Here is a 22,201-nt window from a genome sequence, read left to right as displayed (position 1 = left end):
TGCTTACATTGTTTTTAAAAATGATCCAAGATGAACAGAGCTGGGATCAGGAAAAACTTAGCTACCTACCCCGGTGTCATTCTGGAGACGGTTAAGTATGGCGTATTTTTGAATGTGCTTGATGCAAATCTACCTGTGAAGTGTACAACTGGGGCACAAGTGCTGCCACTGAAGGGGTGGGTGTGAGTGGCCCAATTTTTGGAAAAAAGGGAGACTCCGCTTGGACTAACCCTTGCGGTGTTTTGCATGATTTTAGAAGGGCATGCCATGCCTATATCTGTGTCTCGTCCTCTTTTTCCTCTTCAAGCTGTTTTGTTTTCGCATGAGAATTTGTTCTTGTCACTTTCCCATGTTTTTGTGTTGTGTTGTGAGTTGTTTGTCACCCTTTGGACACCTTTGAGGGTGTTTTCTAGGTGTTTTTATGTGTTTGTGATTGCCTCCCATTGTTTCTTATGCGGTTCGAGTTGTTCGCCGAACCGGTTCTCCGAACCGAACTCGAACGAGACCTCCGTTCGTCGAACCGAACTCGAGCCGAACCACGGCCGGTTCGCTCATCTCTATTCATCAGGTGAAATATTCATTTGCGCTACATAAAAGATAACATGATCGTTCTTTACGGCACATTGTACTATAGTTAGGTCCATATATTTGGACACGTGACACAAATGTTTTTTTTACCTGTTTACAGAAACATATTCAAGTTATAGTTTTATTATGGACATGACTTTTAGCTTTCATTTGAGGGTATGAACATTATAATTTGATAAAGGATTTTAGGCGTTTCTGCTCCTTTACATGTGTCACCCTCATTTTAAAGGGCCTAAAAGTAATTGGACAATTGACTCTCAGTCTATTTAATGGGCTGGTGTTGGAAATTCCTTTGTTATTTCATTCTCAATTAGCCACATAAAAGGCCTGGAGTTGATTTGAGGTGTGGCGCTTGCATTTTGATGTTTTTGCTGAGTAAATATGCAGTCAAAGGAGGTCTCCATGCTGGTGAAACAAGCCATCCTTCTTCTCCCAAAACAGGAAAAAAAATCAGAGAAATTGCTACAATATTAGGAGTGGCTAAATCTACAGTTTGGTACATCCTGAAAAAGAAAGCACTGGTGATCTCAACAATGCAAAAAGACTTTGATGCCCACAGAAGCAAACAGTGGTGGGTAATTGTAGAACAATTACCATAGTGAAGAGAAACCCCTTCACAACATTCAACTAAGTGAACAACACTCTCCAGGATGTAGGGGTATCAATATCCAAATCTACCATAAAGAGAAGACTGCATGAAAGAAAATACATAGGGATCAGTGCACGGAGCAAGCCACTCATAAGCCTCAGTAATAAGAAGGCTAGATTGGACTTTGCTAAAAAAAACAAACTTAAAAAAACAGCACAGTTTTAGAAGAACATTCTTTGAACAGATGAAACCAAGATCAACCTCTACCAGAATGATGGAAAGAAAAAGTATGGCAAAGGCATGGTACAGCTCATGATCCAATGCATACCACATCATCTGTAAAAATAATACGGTGGAGGCAGTGTGATGGCTTGGACATGCATGGCTGCCAATTGCACTGGATCTCTAAGGTGTTTATTGATGATGTGGCACAGTACTGAAGCAGCCAGATGAATTATGGGGTTTTCAGAGGCATACTGTGTGCTCATATCCAGCCAAATGCAACCAAACTGATTACTCAGTGTTTCATAATACAGAAGAACAATGACCCAAAACATAACACCAAACCCAGGAGTTTATTAAAGCAAAGAAGTGGAATATTCTTGAATGTCCAAGTCAGTCACCTGATCTCAACCCAATAGAGACGCATTTCACTTATTAAAGACTAAACTTCAGACAGAAAGGCCCACAATCACACAACAGCAACTGAAAACCACTGCAGTAAAGGCCTGGAGAGCATTTAAAAGGAAGAAACACAACATCTGGTGATGTTCAGGAGTTCAAGACTTCAGGCAGTCATTACCAACAAAGGGTTTTCAACCAAGTATTAGAGATTAACATTTTATTACCAAATATGTAATTTGTCCAGGTACTTTTGAGCCCCTGAAATGAAGGGATTGAGTTTAAAAAATGCTTTATTTCCTCATAATTTTATGCAATAATTTTGTACAACCCACTGAATTAAAGCTGAAAATCTGAAATTCAGTTATGTCTGAATTGTTTTGTTCAAACTCCATTGTGGTAATGTACAGAACAAAAATGGGAAAAAAGTTCTCTTTGTCCAAATATATATGGATCTAACTCTATGTAAGCAGAACTCGCGCTGCCAAGAATAATGGCAAGCAATGTACACTCATTAATGTGTTACAGATTGTTCAATGCGCATTGTTGGCAGGCGATTAACCTCTTCACGACCTATGACATACCAGTATGTCATAGGTCATGTGTGTGCATGTTTCCTCCCACACGTCGGCTGATCCAACATGTGCAGCTAACAGGGGCGAGTGGATTAGAGACGTCATTTTTTGCCCCCATCAGTTATCATGACAGCCGGAGGTCAGCTGATGACTCCTGTCACCTGTCATAATGTAATTCTTGTGAATGCCGACTGAGCTCCGGCATCTACAGATCATCAGTAATTCTGCTGCTCATAGCGATGCTGAAGCACCGCTCTTTACACCAGAAGCAATCAAACTATCAGCTTCAAGCCAGCCAGGTCAGTTTTAACATATAGTGAACATGTGAAATAAAAAAAAAAAAAGCAAAACAAAAATCAATCGTGCAATTGCACTTTTTTGCAATTTCACCACACTTGGAATTATTTTCCTATTTTTCAGTGCAATATGGGGCAGAATGAATGGTGTCATTCAAAATTACAACTTGTCCGGCAAAAGCACGCCCTCATATGGCTAAATTGATGGACAAATAAAAAAAGCTAAGACTCTTGAAAGAAAAGGAGGAAAAATTGAAAAAACAGAAAATCACCGGGTGGTGAAGTGGTTACACAACTGTCACTCGGCAGTGGTTTAATGTCCCAAATCAGTTAAAGGGAACCTGTCACCACTTTTTTGGACTATAGGCTGCGGCCACCACCACCGGGCTCTTACATACCGCATTCTAACATGCTGTATATAAAAGCTCAGGCCGGGGGTATAACATAAAAAAACACTTTATAATACTTACCTAACGGTCGCGCTGTGGGCCTTATGGGCGTTTCCATTGTCCGGTGTCGGCGCCTCCTCTTTCAGTCATCTTTGTCCTTTTTCTGAAGCCTGGGTGCATGACGCGGCTACGTCATACACACTCGACGATCCTGCGCAGGCGCACTATAATACTTTGATCTGCCCTGCTCAGGGCACATCAAAGTGCGCTTGCTCAGGACCTGAATGCCGGCGAGTGTGTATGACGTCGGAACCGTCATGCACCGTGGCTAGATAAGGAGAACAAAGATGGCAAAAAGAGGAGGCGCCGACACCGGAGAACGGAGACACCCATAAGGCCCACAGCATGACTGTTAGGTAAGTATTATAAAGTGTTTTTTATGTTATACCCCCGGCCTGGACTCTTATATACAGCATGTTAGAATGCTGTATATAAGAGCCCGGTGGTGGTGGCCGCAGCTTATAGCCAAAAAAAGTGGTGACAGGTTCCCTTTAATGTAAGCCCACATTTACTGATTATATTATTTCCTAGTAGAGAATCTCCAATATTAGCATATTATTAATACATTACATTCGGGCTGTCTAAAGCTTTGGCGCCCACTGTCTACTGTGTTATTCTAATTCTCACTGTGCTGTATAGTTTTTCTTTAGTATTTAGTGGTGGCTCTTCAAATAACAAGTTTCTCTTTCTTTTAAAAGGGGAGTTTGTAATTTCATCAGTTGAGGGGGATTTGAGAGTAAGAAAAGACTATGAATTGGACCGAGAGAACATTGCTTCCTACAACATCACTATAATGGCGAGAGACGGAGGCAATCCTCCTTTCAGTGCTACGGTTAAGTAACTACAGAATGTTCTGGATTTCCATGTTACAATTTTTCTTAAGTTAAATTTTGTTATTATTATTCTTACTTTACAATTATGATGTACAATAAAAATTATATTGTGGTATTGTGCTAGTAGATAAATCAATGTAAATGCTTTTATGCCTCAAAAACTATAACACCAGAAAACTTACCCCTGTGCTCTTGTCTCAGTAATTTATTTATAAACTGCCAGTAAAACGAGCCTCTGTTCTCTGAACACTTGCAGATGTAATTTTTCCGGTTAGCCAATGTGTGCCAGTGTTACTCCTAGAATACCCTTCACTTTTTGGGGCATAACAGTATTTACACATTGACTTTAGAAGTATAAATTATATTTATAACAAGTGTTTACTCTGAGCTTACTTTTGAGCACGTTTGTATGAATGCTTTCTAAAGGCCCCGTCACACTAAGCAACATCGCTAGCAACATCGCTGCTAACGAACAACTTTTGTGACGTTGCTAGCGATGTTGCTGTGTGTGACATCCAGCAACAACCTGGCCCCTGCTGTGAGGTCGTTGGTTGTTGCTGAATGTCCTGTGCCATTTTTTAGTTGTTGCTGTCCCGCTGTGAAGCACAGATCGCTGTGTGTGACAGCGAGACAGCAACAACTAAATGTGCAGGCAGCAGGAGCCGGCTTCTGCGGAGGCTGGTAACCACAGTAAACATCGGGTAACCAAGAAGCCCTGTCCTTGGTTATCCGATATTTACCTTTGTTACCAGCCTCCGCCGCTCTCACTGTCAGTGCCGGCTCCTGCTCTGTGCACATGTAGCTGCAGGACACATCGGGTTAATTAACCCGATGTGTGCTGTAGCTAGGAGAGCAGGGAGCCAGCGCTAAGCATTGTGCGCTGCTCCCTGCTCTGTGCACATTTAGCTGCAGCACACATCGGGTAATTAACCCGATGTGTGCTGTAACTAGGAGAGCAAGGAGCCAGCGCTAAGCGATGTGCGCTGCTCCCTGCTCTGTGCACATGTAGCTGCAGCACACATCGGTAATTAACCCGATGTGTGCTGTAACTAGGAGAGCATGGAGCCAGCGCTCAGTGTGCGCTGCTCCCTGCTCTCTGCACGTGTAGCTCCGTGCGCTGGTAACCAAGGTAAATATCGGGTTGGTTACCCGATATTTACCTTAGTTACCAAGCGCAGCATCTTCCACGCTGCGCTGGGGGCTGGTTGCTGGTGAGCTCACCAGCAACTCGTGTAGCAACGCTCCAGCGATCCCTGCCAGGTCAGGTTGCTGGTGGGATCGCTGGAGCGTCGCAGTGTGACATCTCACCAGCAACCTCCTAGCAACTTACCAGCGATCCCTATCGTTGTTGGGATCGCTGGTAAGTTGCTTAGTGTGACTGGACCTTAAGACTGACCATAATCTGTTGTGGTAAGACCAGTAGTACATATGCTTAGCCAGATTTAGGTGGACAGCTTATAGTTCAAAGTAGAGAAATTGAAATCAGTCAATTTGCGAGAATTTAATCACGGCAACTCTTAATGTGAGTTCTCTGTATACAGTAGAGATGGAAGTATCTGTTTGCAAGACTTTGGTCCATCGGCTACGTCAGTAATCTGTGCCTGCTTACTTCTTTGCATTCGTTTGATTATAGCCAAGCTGATGAGACATCATGGATACATCATGCCGCAATAAGGACATCATGCCCGCCAAGAATACATGGAGCTAAGGAGATTCACAAGCATCCCATCCAGCCACAAATTACTGACCTGGCTGATGAACTGGATTTTTTAAAATTTATTTTCCCATCTCTATCATGGACCCCTCCAGTGCTGATTCTAGGGTTTTTTATGCATGAAACCTTCTCCTCCTACATAAAAATCAAGCTACGATATAACTGTTCTCACCTATATTAAATTTAATATCGCTATGGAGTGTATGCATTATACCTACAATTAATAAGCCAGAAATATATACCAGTAGTAAACAATCTCCATAAATTAAATACTTTAATACTTTGGAATAATACTTATACTTTAAACACCTGGGCAGTCTTCATATTACCGTACTCTGCAATGACATTTTAAAATATTTAGAGCTTCTAAAATCATATGTATAAAAAATATATAGATGTACCTGGTCATGAACGGGGGAAAATTACCCAGTCTTAAACTAGTTAATATATACAGCATATATAAATACAGCAGTAAACACACTCCATTCATTTATAATATACAGTATATGCAGCAGGTGAAATAAGTATTGAATACCTCACCAATTTTCTAAGTATTGACATGAAAGTCTCAGTAAATGTAAGAAAAATACAATTCACTCCACACAAGCAAAGAAATCAAACCATAGAGGTCCATAAATTAAAAAAAATACAGTTGCCTGATGAGAAATGCCACAGGAATTGAACAGATGGAGAAAGAGAGGTGCAAAAAGCCATGGAAACTCATGACACCAGCTGAAGTCCATCAGAAATTAGAAAGCAATCCTGACACTTAGTAAAAAAAATAATAGCAGCTGATTCAACTGATGGCCTATAAAAGGTAAAAGGGTATCTTATTAATAAGCTGCTACACAAAAAACATCTCATGATAGGTAAAACCACTGAGCTGTCTCAAGACCGTCACAACCTTGTTGTATAACATACTGATGGCATTGGTTACAGAATTTCTAAATTACTGGAAGTTTCAGTGAGTAGTCTTGGGGCCATAATCTAGAACTGGAAAGATAAGAATTTCACCATAAACCTGCCACGACCAGGTTCTCCCCATAAGATTTCAAACAAAAGAGTGAAAAGAATTATCAGGAGAGTTGTTCAAGAATCCAGGATCACCTATGGAGCGTGACAGAGAGACCTGGAAACAGTAGGTACAATTGTTTCCAAAGATCCATAGCCTGTATGCACGCTCACCACGCAAGACTCCATTGCTGAACAAAAAGCATATTCAAGTGCATTTAAAGTTTGCTCAACAACATTTAGAGAAGCTTAGGAAGTACTGGGAGATTATAACTGAGACAGATGAGACAAAGATTGAGCTCTTTGGATGCCATTATACACACCATGTTTAGTGGCCAAAAAACGCTGCATATTACCCCAAAAACACGATTCCAACAGTGAAGTTTGAAGGTGGAAACATCATGGTGTGGGGCTGTTTTTCAGCATACGGCATTTGCAAAATTCATATAGTTGAAAGAAGGATGAATGGACAAATGTACCAAAATATTCATGATAAAAATCTGCTGTTATCTCCCAGGATCATGATAAAATGAGGATGGACATTTCAGTAAGACAGTAGTCCGAAACACACAGCCAAGGAAATGCTCAAATGGCTAAAGAGAAAGGAAATAAAGCTATTAGAGTGGCCCAGCCAATCACCTGACCTGAATCCAAAAGAAAATTTATACGAATAACTAAACTTCAAAGTTCATAGACGGAGCACACAGAACCTTGAGAATTTGAAGAGTATTTGTGTGGAAGAAGGGGCCAAAATCACACCTGAGCAATGAATGTGATTAGTTTCTCCATATAGGCAGTGTCTTGAAGCTGTCATCACGAACAAAGGCTTTTTTATGAAGTATGAAATACATTTTCAGTAATAATAAATGTTCAGTAATTTTACCCTCTGTCAGTTCTCATTATTTCACATAACGTATGTATGGACATCTATGGTTTGATGTCTTTGTCTGTTTGCATTGGGTGGGTTGCCGCCAATGTCATGTCAATATTACTTTTAAAATATAATTATTTAGTTTTTTGTGACATGCTAAATACTTATTTCACCCGCTCTATGTACAATATATATATATATATATATATATATATATATATATATATACAGTACAGACCAAAAGTTTGGACACACCTTCTCATTCAAAGAGTTTTTTTTATTTTCATGACTCTGAAAATTGTAGATTCACATTGAAGGCATCAGAACTATGAATTAACACATGTGGAATGAAATACTTAACAAAAAAGTGGGAAACAACTGAAAATATGTCTTATATTCTAGGTTCTTCAAAGTAGCCACCTTTTGCTTTGATTACTGCTTTGCACACTCTTGGCATTCTCTTGATGAGCTTCAAGAGGTAGTCACCGGAAATGGTCTTCGAACAGTCTTGAAGAAGTTCCCAGAGATGCTTAGCACTTGTTGGCCCTTTTGCCTTCACTCTGCGGTCCAGTTCACCCCAAACCATCTCAATTGGGTTCAGGTTTGGTGACTGTGGAGGCCAGGTCATCTGTTGTAGCACCCCATCAACTCTCCTTAGTCAAATAGCGCTTACACAGCCTGGAGGTGTGTTTGGGGTCATTGTCCTGTTGAAAAATAAATGATGGTCCAACTAAACGCAAATCGGATGGAATAGCACGCCGCTGCAAGATGCTGTCGTAGCCATGCTGGTTTAGTATGCCTTCAGTTTTGAATAAATCACCAACAGTGTCACCAGAAAAGCACCCCCACACCATCACACCTCCTCCTCCATGTTTCACGGTGGGAACCAGGCATGTAGAGTCCATCCGTTCACCTTTTCTGTGTCGCACAAAGACACAGTGTTTGGATCCAAAGATCTCAAATTTGGACTCATCAGACCAAAGTACAGATTTTCACTGGTCTAATGTCCATTCTTTGTGTTCTTTAGCCCAAACAAGTCTCTTCGGCTTGTCGCCTGTCCTTAGCAGTGGTTTCCTAGCAGCTATTTTACCATGAAGGCCTGCTGCACAAAGTCTCCTCTTAACAGTTGTTCTAGAGATGTGTCTGCTGCTAGAACTGTGTGGCATTGACCTGGTCTCTAAACTGAGCTGCTGTTAACCTGCGATTTCTGAGGCTGGTGACTCGGATAAACAACACAACTGCACAACATAACTGATGGTCCCAACCCCATTTATAAGGCAAGAAATCCCACTTATTAAACCTGACAGGGCACCCCTGTGAAGTGAAAACCATTTCCGGTGACTAAAGGGGGCTTTACACGCTGCGACATCGCTAATGCGAACTCGTTGTGGTCACGGAATTGGTGACGCACATCCGGCCGCATTAGCGATGCCGTTGCGTGTGACACCTATGAGCGATTTTGCATCGTCGCAAAAACGTGCAAAATCGCTCATCGGTGACATGGGGGTCCATTCTCAAAAATCATTACTGCAGCAGTAGCGAAGTTGTTCCTCGTTGCTGCAGCAGCATGCATCGCTCCGTGTGACACCGCAGGAACGAGGAACCTCTCCTTACCTGCGTCCCGGCCACAATGCGGAAGGAAGGAGGTAGGCGGGATGTTACGTCTCGTTCCTCTCCGCCCCTCCGCTTCTATTGGGCGGCGGTTCAGTGACGAAGCTGTGACGTCGCTGTGGCGCTGAACGAATCGCCCCCTTAGAAAGGAGGCGGTTCGCCGGTCACAGCGACGTCGCCGGGCAGGTAAGTAGTGTGATGGGTCTGGGCGATTTGCCCGTGTCGCACAACAGATGGGGGCGGGTATCCACGCTAGCGATATTGGTACTGATATTGCAGCGTGTAAAGCGGCCTTACCTCTTGAAGCTCATCAAGAGAATGCCAAGAGTGTGCAAAGCAGTAATCAAAGCAAAAGGTGTCTACTTTGAAGAACCTAGAATATAAGACATATTTTCAGTAGGGTCACACTTTTTTGTTAAGTATTTCATTCCACATGTGTTAATTCATAGTTCTGATGCCTTCAATGTGAATCTACAATTTTCATAGTCAAGAAAATAAAGAAAACTCTTTGAATGAGAAGGTGTGTCCAAACGTTTGGTCTCTACTGTATATATATATATATAATCTGTGTATGAGGTGTTATTGATAAATAGTTGTCTTTGAATATTTCTAGCAGTCAAAAATAAATCATGTGTCTATGGAAATATGGAAACAAGTGTGAAAGGGGTTACCCGGTACTTTTATATTGATGCCTTATCCTAAGAATAGAGCATCAATATCAGATCAGTGGGGATGGGACACCCAGCTCCCTCACCAATTAGGTATTCCTGGTTCCGGGGGTGGACAGATGTGATCACGAAGTGGAACAGTTCTGTTTCATTTACTTTGCACTGGATGCGGCCAGATAATGCAACTCTGCCCATATTCAAATGAATAGTCAGAAGCAGGTATGTAAAAAATGCACCAAACAAAAATGCAAATACTATGAAAAATAGAAGTGTTAATAACTTATTTTTATCAATTAACAAAATGCAAAGTAAATGAACAAAACAAAATCAGATCATTATTTGGTGTGACTGCCCTTTGTCTTCAAAACAGCATCATTTCTTTTAGGTACACTTGAACAAAATCAGGGATTTTGCAGGACTATGGTCACGTGTATCAGTAACCAATTATACCAAAGAGGTGATAATGGTAATCATTTTAGTATGCATTTTAAACACAGTCATTAACTGAAGCAGAAACAGCTGCGTAAGACACTTAAAACTGGGCGAGGAAACCTAAAGCGTGCCCGTCGTTTAAAATTTTATTTCTTAAATCAATAGCACAGATGAAAATAAGCAACTTTCTAATGTATCTTTTCAGAAAAGTTTGCTTCTTTGCCACAATTGATCAGTCATTACCAAAATTCTGAATTCTGAGGTAAAATCTGTATTCAGGGAAGACTTTCCCATTACTGAGATAGGAGATGGCAGTTGGTGCTGATGAGATTCCATGAAGATAGAAGGGAGAGGAGGAGGGAAGAGCTCTGCCTCTGGCTCCTACCTTCTCCAATCTACATAGAATTGTAGCCATAAGAGCTGCCATCTCCTATCTCAGTAATAGGAAAGTCTTCACTGAATACAGATTTTACCCCAGAATTGAGAATTTTGATAATGATTGATCAATTCTGGCAGAGAAGAAGAAAATTTGTCTGATAATATATATTACAAAGTTGCTTATTTTCATGTGTACTTTTGATTTCTGAAATAAAAATTAAAAACGGATGTGCTTTAAATTTTGCTATAAAGGTGAGATTGTGGAAGTCTCATGTGACTGCTTATACATCATGGCAAGACTGAGCACAGCAGTGAGACACAAGGTAAATATACTGCATCAAAACAGAATAAAGCTTACTACATACATATAGGAACAGAACAAAATTTACTACCTAGATAAAGCAACAGAAACAAGCTTACTACATATATACAGTTCGAACCAGAAGTCTTATTACACTGTCTAGAAAGACACATCTGCATGTTTTTCTCATCTGAGATGAAATCAGGATAAACCATTCCCGTTTTAGGTCAATTAGGAACCAATATTATTTATATTTGCCAAATGCCAGAACAATGAGAGACAGAGACAAAATGTTTTAAGGCACTTTTATTACTTTTGCCAAAGTCAAAACTTGATACATACATTTCATTAGTATTTGGTACCATTGACCTTAAACTGTATGACTTGGGTCAAACATTTTGGATATTCTTCCACAAGCTTCTCACAATAGCTGGTAGGAATTTGGGCGCATTCCTGCTGACAGAACTGAGCCATATTTGTAGGTCACCCTGCTTGCACCTTTCAAGGATTCAGATCAGGGCTTTGTGATGGCCACTCCAAAACATTGAGTTAGTAATCCTTAAGGCACATTGCAACCAGTTTGGTAGTATGCTTCAGGTCATTGTCCATTTGGAACACCCATTTCCGCCCAAGCTTTAAGTTCCTGGCTGATGTCTTGAGATGTTGCTTCAGTATTGCCACATAGTCTTATTTCCTCATGATTAGAGTTGAGCGCGGTTCGCGGTTCGTGGTTCTCCAGTTCGCGAACTAGAACTCGAGCTTTTTGCTAAAGCTCGATAATTCTAGTTACGTTTGAGAATGGTTCTAGCAGCAAAAAGCCAAGCTAATTACTAGCTGGCTTTCCGCTGTAATAGTGTAAGTCACTCTGTGACTCACACTATTATGAAATTTCAGCGTATAGTGTGCGGGAACAGCGCATTCAGATCACTGCTGCTGCGATATTGGCGACCGCCATTTTTTTTTTTTCCCTTGTCTTCCTTCCCTAAGCGCGCGCATGTAGTAGGGCGGGCCAGCATGTCAGCCAATCCCAGACACACACACAGCTAAATGGACTTTTAGCCAGAGAAGCAACGGCATGTGCGATAGGATGTCCATGTCACATGTCCCTGCATTATAAAAACGGGTATCTGCCCGTCCGGACGCCATTATCTCTTCTGCGTCTGGGTGACAGTCACCGCTGGCGTAGCTCCTGTCTCCGATACTGCTGTGTACGCTCTACACACAGCACTATACAGAATAGGGATAGAAGTTTCTATTAGCCCTTGTAAGGGCTAATAACAGCAGGCTCAGAGCCATAGGTGACAGTCAGCTCCGTGGAAACAGATTTTAACAGCTACAGATAACAGCGTCTGTGTAGCTAAGGTCAGGGACTTCCTCGCTGCATTTCCCCATTAGGAGGGATAGAAAGTGAGGCTTCCTTTCCTGTACACAGACCCACAACCCTGCCACTGTACCCTCCTGACCTTTGCACACTCAAGCTCATTGTTACTAAGCCGTTATACTAGCAAACACTGAGTAAACTTAGTGGCATCCTAAAAGTGGCTGTTGGACTTCCATTAGTGTCCCACTAGTGCAAATCTATTTGCAGCACCTCTGCATTGCACACTCAAACTCATTGTTACTAAGCCATTATACTAGCAAACTATGCTTCCAGTTTAAGGGCCGTAGTTGCATTGTCAGGGATAGTTATTGTTGTTTATTCTGCTGTTAATAAAGATAGACCACCGCTGCAATCTACTCCACCTCTCAATTTTTACTACCACATTTTAAGTGCACAATCTTGTTGCAATCAAAATGAGTGGCAAAATGACAGATGCTGGTGGAAAGGGGAAGAGGCGTGTTGGAAAAGGAAAAAAAGGGTTTGTCCGTGGGGAAGGTGGCAAAGCTCCATTAATATCTGCTGAAGATAGACCATCTTCCAGCAAAAGTAAGATGTCTACTACTTACAGTGGACAATCTGAAGTGCTCCCTTTTTTACGGACACGAACAACTGGAACAAAGGTAGATGATGGCCAAAAAAAGAAAAAGCTTGAATAGATCTCAAATTGTCCAACAAGTGCCCTCACCTCAACTACCGCATCCAAAAAACACCAGTCCTCTGAGTTGTCATCCCAATCACACTTGCTTTCTCCCAGCTCTGAAGTCTCCATCCGCCCTGCACAGTATGGTGGAACTGAGATGCAGAGCTGTTCAGTCACACTATAGCCTGGGAATCAGAGGTGTGCTCCCAAGCTACAGTGAGTACAGACCAGGAAATGGTCTGCAGTGATGCCCATAAACTTTGTGACTCTGATTCAGGCCGTGAGGACCAAGTTTCTGAGCATAATGTTGACCCTTATTCACAAACTGTAACACCTGTTGTTATAGACAATGAGGAACATACTGATGACGATGAGACGCAGATACCAGATTGGGATGACAACTTAAATATTGGTTCACGTCAGGAAGAGGCTCGGTCTGAGGGTGAGGGGAGTGCAAACACAACGCTTGATGAGGAAGTTCTAGATCCCACCTACTGTCAACCCACAGTCAGGCACTCGAGGAGGTCAACAGAGGTGGTGGAGGAGGATGCTACTGACGACGAAGTTACCTTGCGCCTCCTTGGACAGAGGAGTAGTACTGGTAGCACGTCTACAACTGCATCCTCAGCCACCACTCTGCCTCTGAGCACTAGTCGGGGGGGCTCAGCAGGTTGCATGCCCTCTAAGCCTTGCCTAGCCTGGAACTTTTTTGACATAGAAAAAGATCGCCCAAATCATGTGATATGTAAAATTTGTCGTGATTCTGTTAGTAGAGGGCAAAACCTCAGGAGTTTGACAACTTCTTCTCTCAATCGTCACATAAGTAAATATCATATGTCCCAGTGGGAAGCTCACCATGCTGCAATGCGGTCTAGCGGAGCGAGCCATCCACCGCCTGCCCCTTCAAGTGCATCCGTGCGCTCTTCATCTTCTAGGACTGTGGGGACAGCTGTCACACTTGGTTTTCCACGCACAACTTCCACCACTGTAACCGCAACAGGCAGTTTGCTTGGTAGATCGTCATTTGGTTTGGAAGGGGAAACAAGTGCATGTGTACAGCTCTCTCAGACATCGATAGCATCAACGTTGGATGAAGGCAACATCATGTCTACGCCTGCACTTTCCTCACAAGCCTGCATTTTTTCACGGACACCCTACTCACCACCGTCTACACACAGCAGCCAGATCTCTGTCCCTCAGATGTGGAAAAATTAAAGGCCATTTCCTGCGACCCATTACAAAGCTAAGAGGTTGACTTTATCCCTCTGTAAGCTCTTGGCTACTGAAATGCTGCCTTTCCGCCTGGTGGACACACAGGATTTTAGAGACCTTATGTCTGTCGCTGTGCCCATGTACCAGATGCCCAGTCGCCACTACCTCTCTAAGAAAGGTGTGCCTGCGCTACACCAGCATGTCGCTCACAACATCACCGCTTCCTTGAGAAATTCTGTGTGTGAACGGGTGCATTTCACCACCGATACTTGGACCAGTAAGCATGGACAGGGATGTTACATGTCTCTGACTGGGCACTGGGTAACTATGGTGATAGATGGTGAAGGGTCTGCCGCACAAGTCTTGCCGTCCCCACGACTTGTGTGTCAATCCTCTGTCTGTCCAAGTTCCGCCACTGCTTCTGAGTCCTCCACCTCGTCTGGGTCCTCCACCTCCGCCCCAAGCCTGCCTGGTCAGGCCACCAGCGTTGTAACTGCGCAGAAGGAATCACGCACCCCTCATTACTATGCTGGCAGCAGAGCGCAATGGCATCAGGCGGTCTTTAGCTTGAAATGTCTTGGAAATAAGAGTCACACAGCGGCTGAGTTGTGGACAGCTCTGGAGACTGAGTTTAATAAATGGTTGTCTCCACTCAACCTGCAGCCTGGTAAGGCCATGTGCGACAATGCTGCAAACCTGGGTGCGGCCCTTCGCCTGGGCAAGGTGACACACGTGCCTTGTATGACTCACGTGTTGAACCTTGTTGTCCAGCAATTTTTACCATACTATCCCAGCCTAGATAGCCTTCTGAACAGGGCACGAAAACTGTCTGCTCACTTCCGCCGTTCAACCACCGCTGCTGAGTGACTTGCATCGCTCCAGAAGTCTTTCGGCCTGCCGGTTCATCGCCTGAAATGCGATGTGCCGACACGCTGGAATTCGACTCTCCACATGTTACAGCGACTGTGGCAGCACCGTCGAGCCCTCGTGCAATACGTCATGACGTATAGCCTGGGCCAACGAGATGCAGAGGTTGGACAGATCACCCTGATGGAGTGGTCTCAGATCAAGGACCTATGCACCCTTCTGCACAGTTTCGACATGGCGACGAATATGTTTAGCGCTGACAATGCCATTATCAGCATGACAATTCCAGTCATTTACACGCTGGAGCACACGCTAAACACTATTCGGAGTCAGGGGATGAGACAACAGAAATGGGAGGAACTACAGGAGGATTCATATGCGCAAGACATAACAACATCACCAAGGTCCAGACGTTCATCATCACCAACGCGGCAGGCATGGGACCATGGGGACAGGGATCAACAAGGGTGCATAGTAGCAGGCGAAATGTTGAGGAAGGTGCAGGAGAACATGAAGAAATGGAGGACGAACTGTCCATGGACATGGAAGACTCAGCAGATGAAGGAGACCTTGGTCAAATTTCTTTTGAAAGAGGTTGGGGGGAGATGTCAGAGGAAGAAAGAACGGTTAGCACCTGTATGCCACAAACACAGCGTGGACTTGGTCCGCATGGCTGCGCAAGACACATGAGCGCCTTCTTGCTGCACTACCTCCAACATGACCCTCATATTGTCGAAATTAGAAGTGATGATGAGTACTGGCTTGCCACACTATTAGATCCTCGGTAGAAGTCCAAATTTTGTGACATAATTCCAGCCATAGAAAGGGACGCACATATGCAGGAGTATCAGCAAAAGCTGTTACTCGATCTTAGCTCGGCTTTTCCACCAAACCACCGTGGTGCAGGGAGTGAATCTCCCAGTTGTAACTTGACAAACAAGGGACGGTCTCGTCTCGTCAACAGTCTGCCCGTACCAGTAGCACCGTATCTGGTGCTGGTAATAGCAATTTTATTGAATCTTTTCATAATTTTTTTAGACCCTCCTTTGCAAGGCCACCAGAGACAACAAGTCTGACACATAGTCAACGGCTGGAGAGGATGATACAGGAGTATTTCCAAATGAACATCGATGCCATGACTTTGCAAATGGAGCCTTGCTCATTTTGGGCTTCAAATCTTGAAAAATGGCGAGAGCTCTCCACTTACACCTTGGAGATTTTGTCGTGTCCAGCTGCCAGCGTTGTCTCTGAACGTGTCTTCAGTGCTGCTGGGTGTGTGCTGACAGATAAGCGCACGCGTCTGTCCAGTGACAATGTGGACAGACTAACGTTCATCAAAATGAACAAGTCATGGATCCACAAGGAATTTACTACCCCTGTGTCATCCTGGGGAGAGTAAATGCTTTGTGGATTTTGACTGTGCTTGATGCAAATCTACCTGTGAAGTGTACAACTGGGGCACAAGTGCTGCCACTGAAGGGGAGGGTGTGTGTGGGGCCCAATTTTTGGAAAAAAGGGAGACTCTGCTTGGAGTAACCCTTCCTTGCTGTGTTTTTTAAAAGGAGCCAAGATGAACAAGTCATGGTTCAGCAAAGACTTTGCTACCTACCCCGGGGTCATCCTGGGGACGGTTAAGGATGGCGTATGTTTGAATGTGCTTGATGCAAATCTAGCTGTGAAGTGTACAACTGGGGCACAAGTGCTGCCACTGAAGGGGTGGGTGTGTGTGGGGCCCAATTTTTGGAAAAAAGGGAGTCTCTGCTTGGAGTAACCCTTGCTTACATTGTTTTTAAAAATGATCCAAGATGAACAGAGCTGGGATCAGGAAAGACTTAGCTACCTACCCCGGTGTCATCCTGGAGATGGTTAAGGATGGCGTATTTTTGAATGTGCTTGATGCAAATCTACCTGTGAAGTGTACAACTGGGGCACAAGTGCTGCCACTGAAGGGGTGGGTGTGTGTGGCCCAATTTTTGGAAAAAAAGGAGACTCCGCTTGGAGTCACCTTGCGGTGTTTTACATGATTTTAGAAGGGCATGCCATGCCTATATCTGTGTCTCCTCCTCTTTTTCCTTGTCCAGCTCTTTTGTTTTCGCATGAGTATATGTCCTTGTCACTTTCCCATGTGTTTGTGTTGTGTTGTGAGTTGTTTGTCACCTTTTGGACACCTTTGAGGGTGTTTTCTTGGTGTTTTTATGTGTTTGTGATTGCCTCCCATTGTTTCCTATGCGGTTCGAGTGGTTCGCCGAACCGAACTCGAACGAGACCTCCGTTCGGCGAACCGACCTCGAGCCGAACCGCGACCGGTTTGCTCATCTCTACACATGATACTATCTATTTTGTGAAGTGCACCAGTCTCTCCTGCAGAAAAATAACCCCACAACATGATGGTGCCACCCCTGTGTTTCACTGTTGGGATGGTGTTCTTATGCTTCAAAGCTTTTCCCTTTTTCCTCCAAGTGTAAAGATTGTCATTATGGCCAAACAGTTCAATTTTAGTTTCGTCAGACCACAGGAAATGTCTCTAAGCATTTGCACACATTAATCTAGCTTTTTTGTGTTCTTTTGGAGTAATGGTAACTTTCAGGCAGAGTGACCATTCAGTTCATGTTAATACAGTACTCATTTCACTGTGGATAATGACACAATCTTACCAGCTTCCGCCAGCATCTTCACAAGGTTTTTTGCTTTTGTTCTTGGGTTGATATGCACATGTCTGACAAAAGCACATTCATCTCTGGTACACAGAATCCATCTCCATCCTGAGTGATATGATGTCTAGACATTCCCATCTTGTTTGTACTTGCATATCATTGTTTGTACAGATGAACGAGGCACCTTCATGTATCTGGACATTACACTCAAGGATGATTCAGAGTCGCACAAGTCCACAGTTCTCTTCCTGAGTTCTTGGATGATTTCTTTTGACTTTCCCATAATACTACGCAAAAAAGCAGTGTGTTTCAGGTGTGCATTAAAATACATCCACAGGTGTGTCTCAAATTAACTCAGATTTTGCTATTAAACCTATCAGAAGCTTCCAAAGACATTATATCATCATATGGGCTGTCCCATATGGTTTAAAGGCATAGTACTCTTAGGGTGGCTTTACACGCTACGATATCGCTAAAGCGATCTCGTTGGGGTCACAGAATTTGTGACGCACATCCGGCCGCTTTAGCGATGTCGTTGTGTGTGACACCTATGAGCGATTTTGAATCGTCACAAAAACGTTCAAAATTGCTCATTGGTGACATGCCCCCCTATTCCCAATTATCGTTGCTGCTGCAGTAACGATGTTGTTTGTCGTTCCTGCGGCAGCACACATCACTATGTGTGACGCCGCTGGAATGACAAACATCTCCTTACCTGCGTCCACCAGAAAAAGAGGAAGGAAGGAGGTGGGCGGCATGTTCCGGACACTCATTTCCTCCCCTTCTTTTCTATTGGGTGGCTGTTCAGCAACGCTGCTGTGACATCGCAGAGCAGGTATGTGCATGTGACGCTGCCGTAGCGATATTGTTCGCTATGGCAGCGATCATCACATATCGGCCGTGCGATGGGGGCGGGTGCAATCGTGCTCGACATCGCTAGCAAATGCTAGCGATGTCGCAGCGTGTAAAGCACCCCTTAGTGTATGTAAACTTTTGGCTTTGCAGAAAGTAATACAAATGGCTTAAAACATTCTCTCATTATTCTGCCATTTGGCAAATATAAATAGTTTTGGTAATTCTGATTGACCTAAAACGGGAAAGATGTATTCTTATTTCATGTCAGCTAGTGAGAAAAACATGCATATGTCTTTTTAGATAGTGTGTGTGACGTGTGACTCTCATCAGTCATGCATTTTCTATCTATCCTGTAGCTGATATGTATTGTTGAATAACTTCTTTAAGGTTTTTTTTATTGAGTTGACTTTATTTTAATTGTTGCCATCCTTATATCATACATATATTGAAGCTAATTTTCTTTTGTATTTTCTCTATATGAAGACTGTGGTTGAAATACGTGTATTAGATATCAATGACAATGATCCTGTTCTCCTCAACCTTCCACTAAATATAACAATCAGTGAGAACACGGTGGTATCAACGCCAATCACTAAAATTCTTGCTAGTGATGCTGACACTGGACGCAATGCAATTCTAACTTTCAATATAACAGCAGGGAATGGAGAGAATACATTTTTCATTAATGAAAACGTAAGTCTACATTTTGCAATGTAATAAAATTTTATATATGGTTTAAAAGAAGCAGATTAGTTCAAGCATAGAATAATTATTGTAAACACTCATTTTTAATGGTTTTTTTTTTCAAGTTTAAAAAATTTGCCCTAGGGTAGGGATTGTTATAAAGTAACAAACTGTTGCTTAGCCATTGCATTCCTTCTATTCCAGCACTGGCAACCTAGTGGTCCCCACTAGAGATGGGCAGATTTCCTCACCTCTAACTCTGGATGGGACCACCAGAATGGCATGGGGTGTAATGGTGCTTACTTCATTATTTTATAAAAAGCACGGCAGATTTTCTAAACTTTTGAAAAAAAACATTTAAAGAGAACCAGTTACCATGAAAATGCCATCCAATCTGCAGGCACCATGTTATATAGCAGGGGGAGCTGAGCAGATTGATATATGCACTGAACAAAAATATAAATGTAACACTTTTGTTTTTGCTCCTGTGACACCCTGGACTAGCCAGGTAGTCACAGATAGCGCCCCGCACAACACCAGTGCCACACAAGGTAACACCAGCCAAACCACATAAACCCCAGTCACCTCCCTCAGAGCTTAATGGACACACCAGGGGGCGGAGCCAGACGGTTGGCCACGCCCACCGAGGAGTTCAGAGGGCCTGAGGCAGGAAACACACAGTTCAGTTTGAGTGTTGAGAGTGGAAGCAGGCCTGTGTAGCAGGTCTGCAGCAGTCTGACAGTCTGACAGGTGCCAGGGTCGGAGCCTGGGCACCTTTGGCTAGGAAGCAGATGGTGGCCTAGCCTGCAGGACCCGAGAAGACGGCTCGGTGGAACCGTGGTGGACCGGGACAGGGTAGTGGCCCGCCGGTACCGACCCGGGGAACCGACTTGAAACCGAAGCACACAGGGGGGTACTCAAACCCTGAAACGAGGTCCAGAATCCACTGGACTGAGTTAATTTACTGATTGCGGTCTGGACTATAGGTCCTTTCCCACCCAAGTCCCGACTGACGACAACAGCCCAACGAGGGGGATAGAAAGCCACCACACAGGCAGAGAGATCCCACGGGCCAGCGTCTGTGGGCAAACGGGCTTTCCCGACATATATACAGCCGGGGAGCGGACTCCCGTCGCTGAAGCGCAGGCAGTCTACACATACACTATACGGTGCAGGAGAAAGGCAAAGACCACCGAACTGGGTGGGGGGCCAGACGCAGCCGGCTGCGGGCACCGACCACCATCAACTTTGTTTACCAGAGACTTGTGTGTGTCAATAACAGTGAGTACAACAGTGCCATCCGGCCGTGCACCGCCCTGCACCGCCCAGCTCTCCCCAACGGGTCCCGGGGCCATCATCCCAGCCCACGGAGGGGTTAACATCTTGCTGCATAACCATCTCCCCCGGGTGCCCCGTAACTGCAGCGGTGGTGTCTACACCTTCACCACATCCCGTGGGTGGCGTCACAAACTCAAACACGGTTCCGGCCGTACACCTACCTACCACCCCCCACGTAGCGCCAGCATCCTTTCAGAGCGAAGTGACCCCGGGTCCGGAGGCGCTCAGCTACCCACCAACGAGCTTGGATCCGAGCGGCTCGGCTGCAGCCAAGCGCGGGGCGGTACACTCCCATCTTTCATGAGCTGAACTCTAAGATCTAAGACATTTACTATGTACACAAAAGGCCTTTTTCTTTCAAATATTGTTCACAAATTTGTTTAAATCTGTGTAAGTGAGCACTTCTTTGCCAAATTGATCCATCCACCTCACAGGTGTGGCATATCAAGATGATAATTAGACAGCAAGATTATTGCGTATTCGGTGCCTTAAGTCCGCTTTACACGCTGCGAAATCGCTGCCCGTGGCGAACAATATCGGTAGTGCGCGTCACACAAGCTTACCTTCCTAACGACGTCGCTGTGGCCGGTGAACAACCTCTTTTCTAAGGGGGCGGTTCGTGCGGCGTCACCGCGACATCACACAGCAGGCAACCAATAGAATGCGGAGAGCAGCCGCATAAACGTCACTCCCACCTCATTGCCGGAGGATGCAGGAATGCTGTTGTTCATCGTTCCTGGGGTGTCACATGTAGCGATGTGTGCTGCCTCAGGAACAATGAACAAGCTGCATCCAGAACAAGCAACGATATTTTGAAAATGAACGTGTCAACAAAAAAAGATTTGGTGAGTATTTGGGATCGTTAGCGGTCACTCGTACGTGTCACATGCAATGACGTTGCTAACGAGGCCGGATGTGCGTCATGAATTCCGTAAACCCAGTGACATCTCGTTAGCGATGTCATTGAATGTAACGGGGCCTTTAGGCTGGTCACAGTAAAAGGCCACTCTAAAATGTTCAGTTTTATCAGACAACATAATGCCACAGATGTTGCAAGTTTTGAGGGAGCGTGCAGTTGGCATGCTGATTGCAGGAATGTCCACCAGAGCTGTTCCCCATGAATTGAATGTTCATTTCTCTGCCATAAGCTGCCCTCAAAGGCGTTTCAGAGAAATTAACAGTACATCCAACCGTTCTCACAACCGGAGACCACGTGTAACCACATTAGTCCACAACCTTAAAATTCTCCATGAATGTCTGAGACAAGTCACCTGGACAGTTGCTGCAACATTCCGTTTCCATAACGAAAGAATTTCTGCACAAACTGTCATAAACCATCTCAGTGAAGCTCATCTGCATGCTTGTCATTCTCATTGGGCTCTCCACTTGACAGCAGTTCATCGTCATAACTGACTTGAGTGGGCAAATGTTCATATTCTTTGTCGTCTGCCATGTTGGAAAGGTGTTCTCTTCATGCATGAATCCCGTTTTATTACTGTACATGGCAGATGTCAGACTGTGTGTATACTGTGGATGAGCGGTTTGCTGATGTCAACATTGTGTAGTGAGTGGCCCATGGTGGCAGTGGGGTTATTGTATGGGCAGGTGTATGTTATGGACAACGAAGACAGGT

At 44.1% G+C, this 22,201-nt stretch overlaps 1 protein-coding gene across 2 annotated transcripts in view; it reads left to right on the top strand.

Annotated features, from left to right (window-relative positions):
- Positions 1 to 22,201, top strand: part of CDH23 (cadherin related 23) — a 1,872,161-nt gene that overhangs the window by 1,650,289 nt on the left and 199,671 nt on the right. For both annotated transcript variants that reach the window (XM_075348968.1, XM_075348971.1), the window contains exons 40-41: positions 3,817 to 3,950; positions 19,030 to 19,239. In XM_075348968.1, the coding sequence (XP_075205083.1) occupies positions 3,817 to 3,950; positions 19,030 to 19,239 (344 nt within the window). The remainder of the gene's footprint in view (positions 1 to 3,816; positions 3,951 to 19,029; positions 19,240 to 22,201) is intronic.

Source organism: Anomaloglossus baeobatrachus, chromosome 5 (genome assembly GCF_048569485.1).
Source record: "Anomaloglossus baeobatrachus isolate aAnoBae1 chromosome 5, aAnoBae1.hap1, whole genome shotgun sequence".
In the NCBI taxonomy this organism is placed as follows: Eukaryota; Metazoa; Chordata; class Amphibia; order Anura; family Aromobatidae; genus Anomaloglossus; species Anomaloglossus baeobatrachus.
This window is presented reverse-complemented; position numbering and strand designations above follow the sequence as displayed.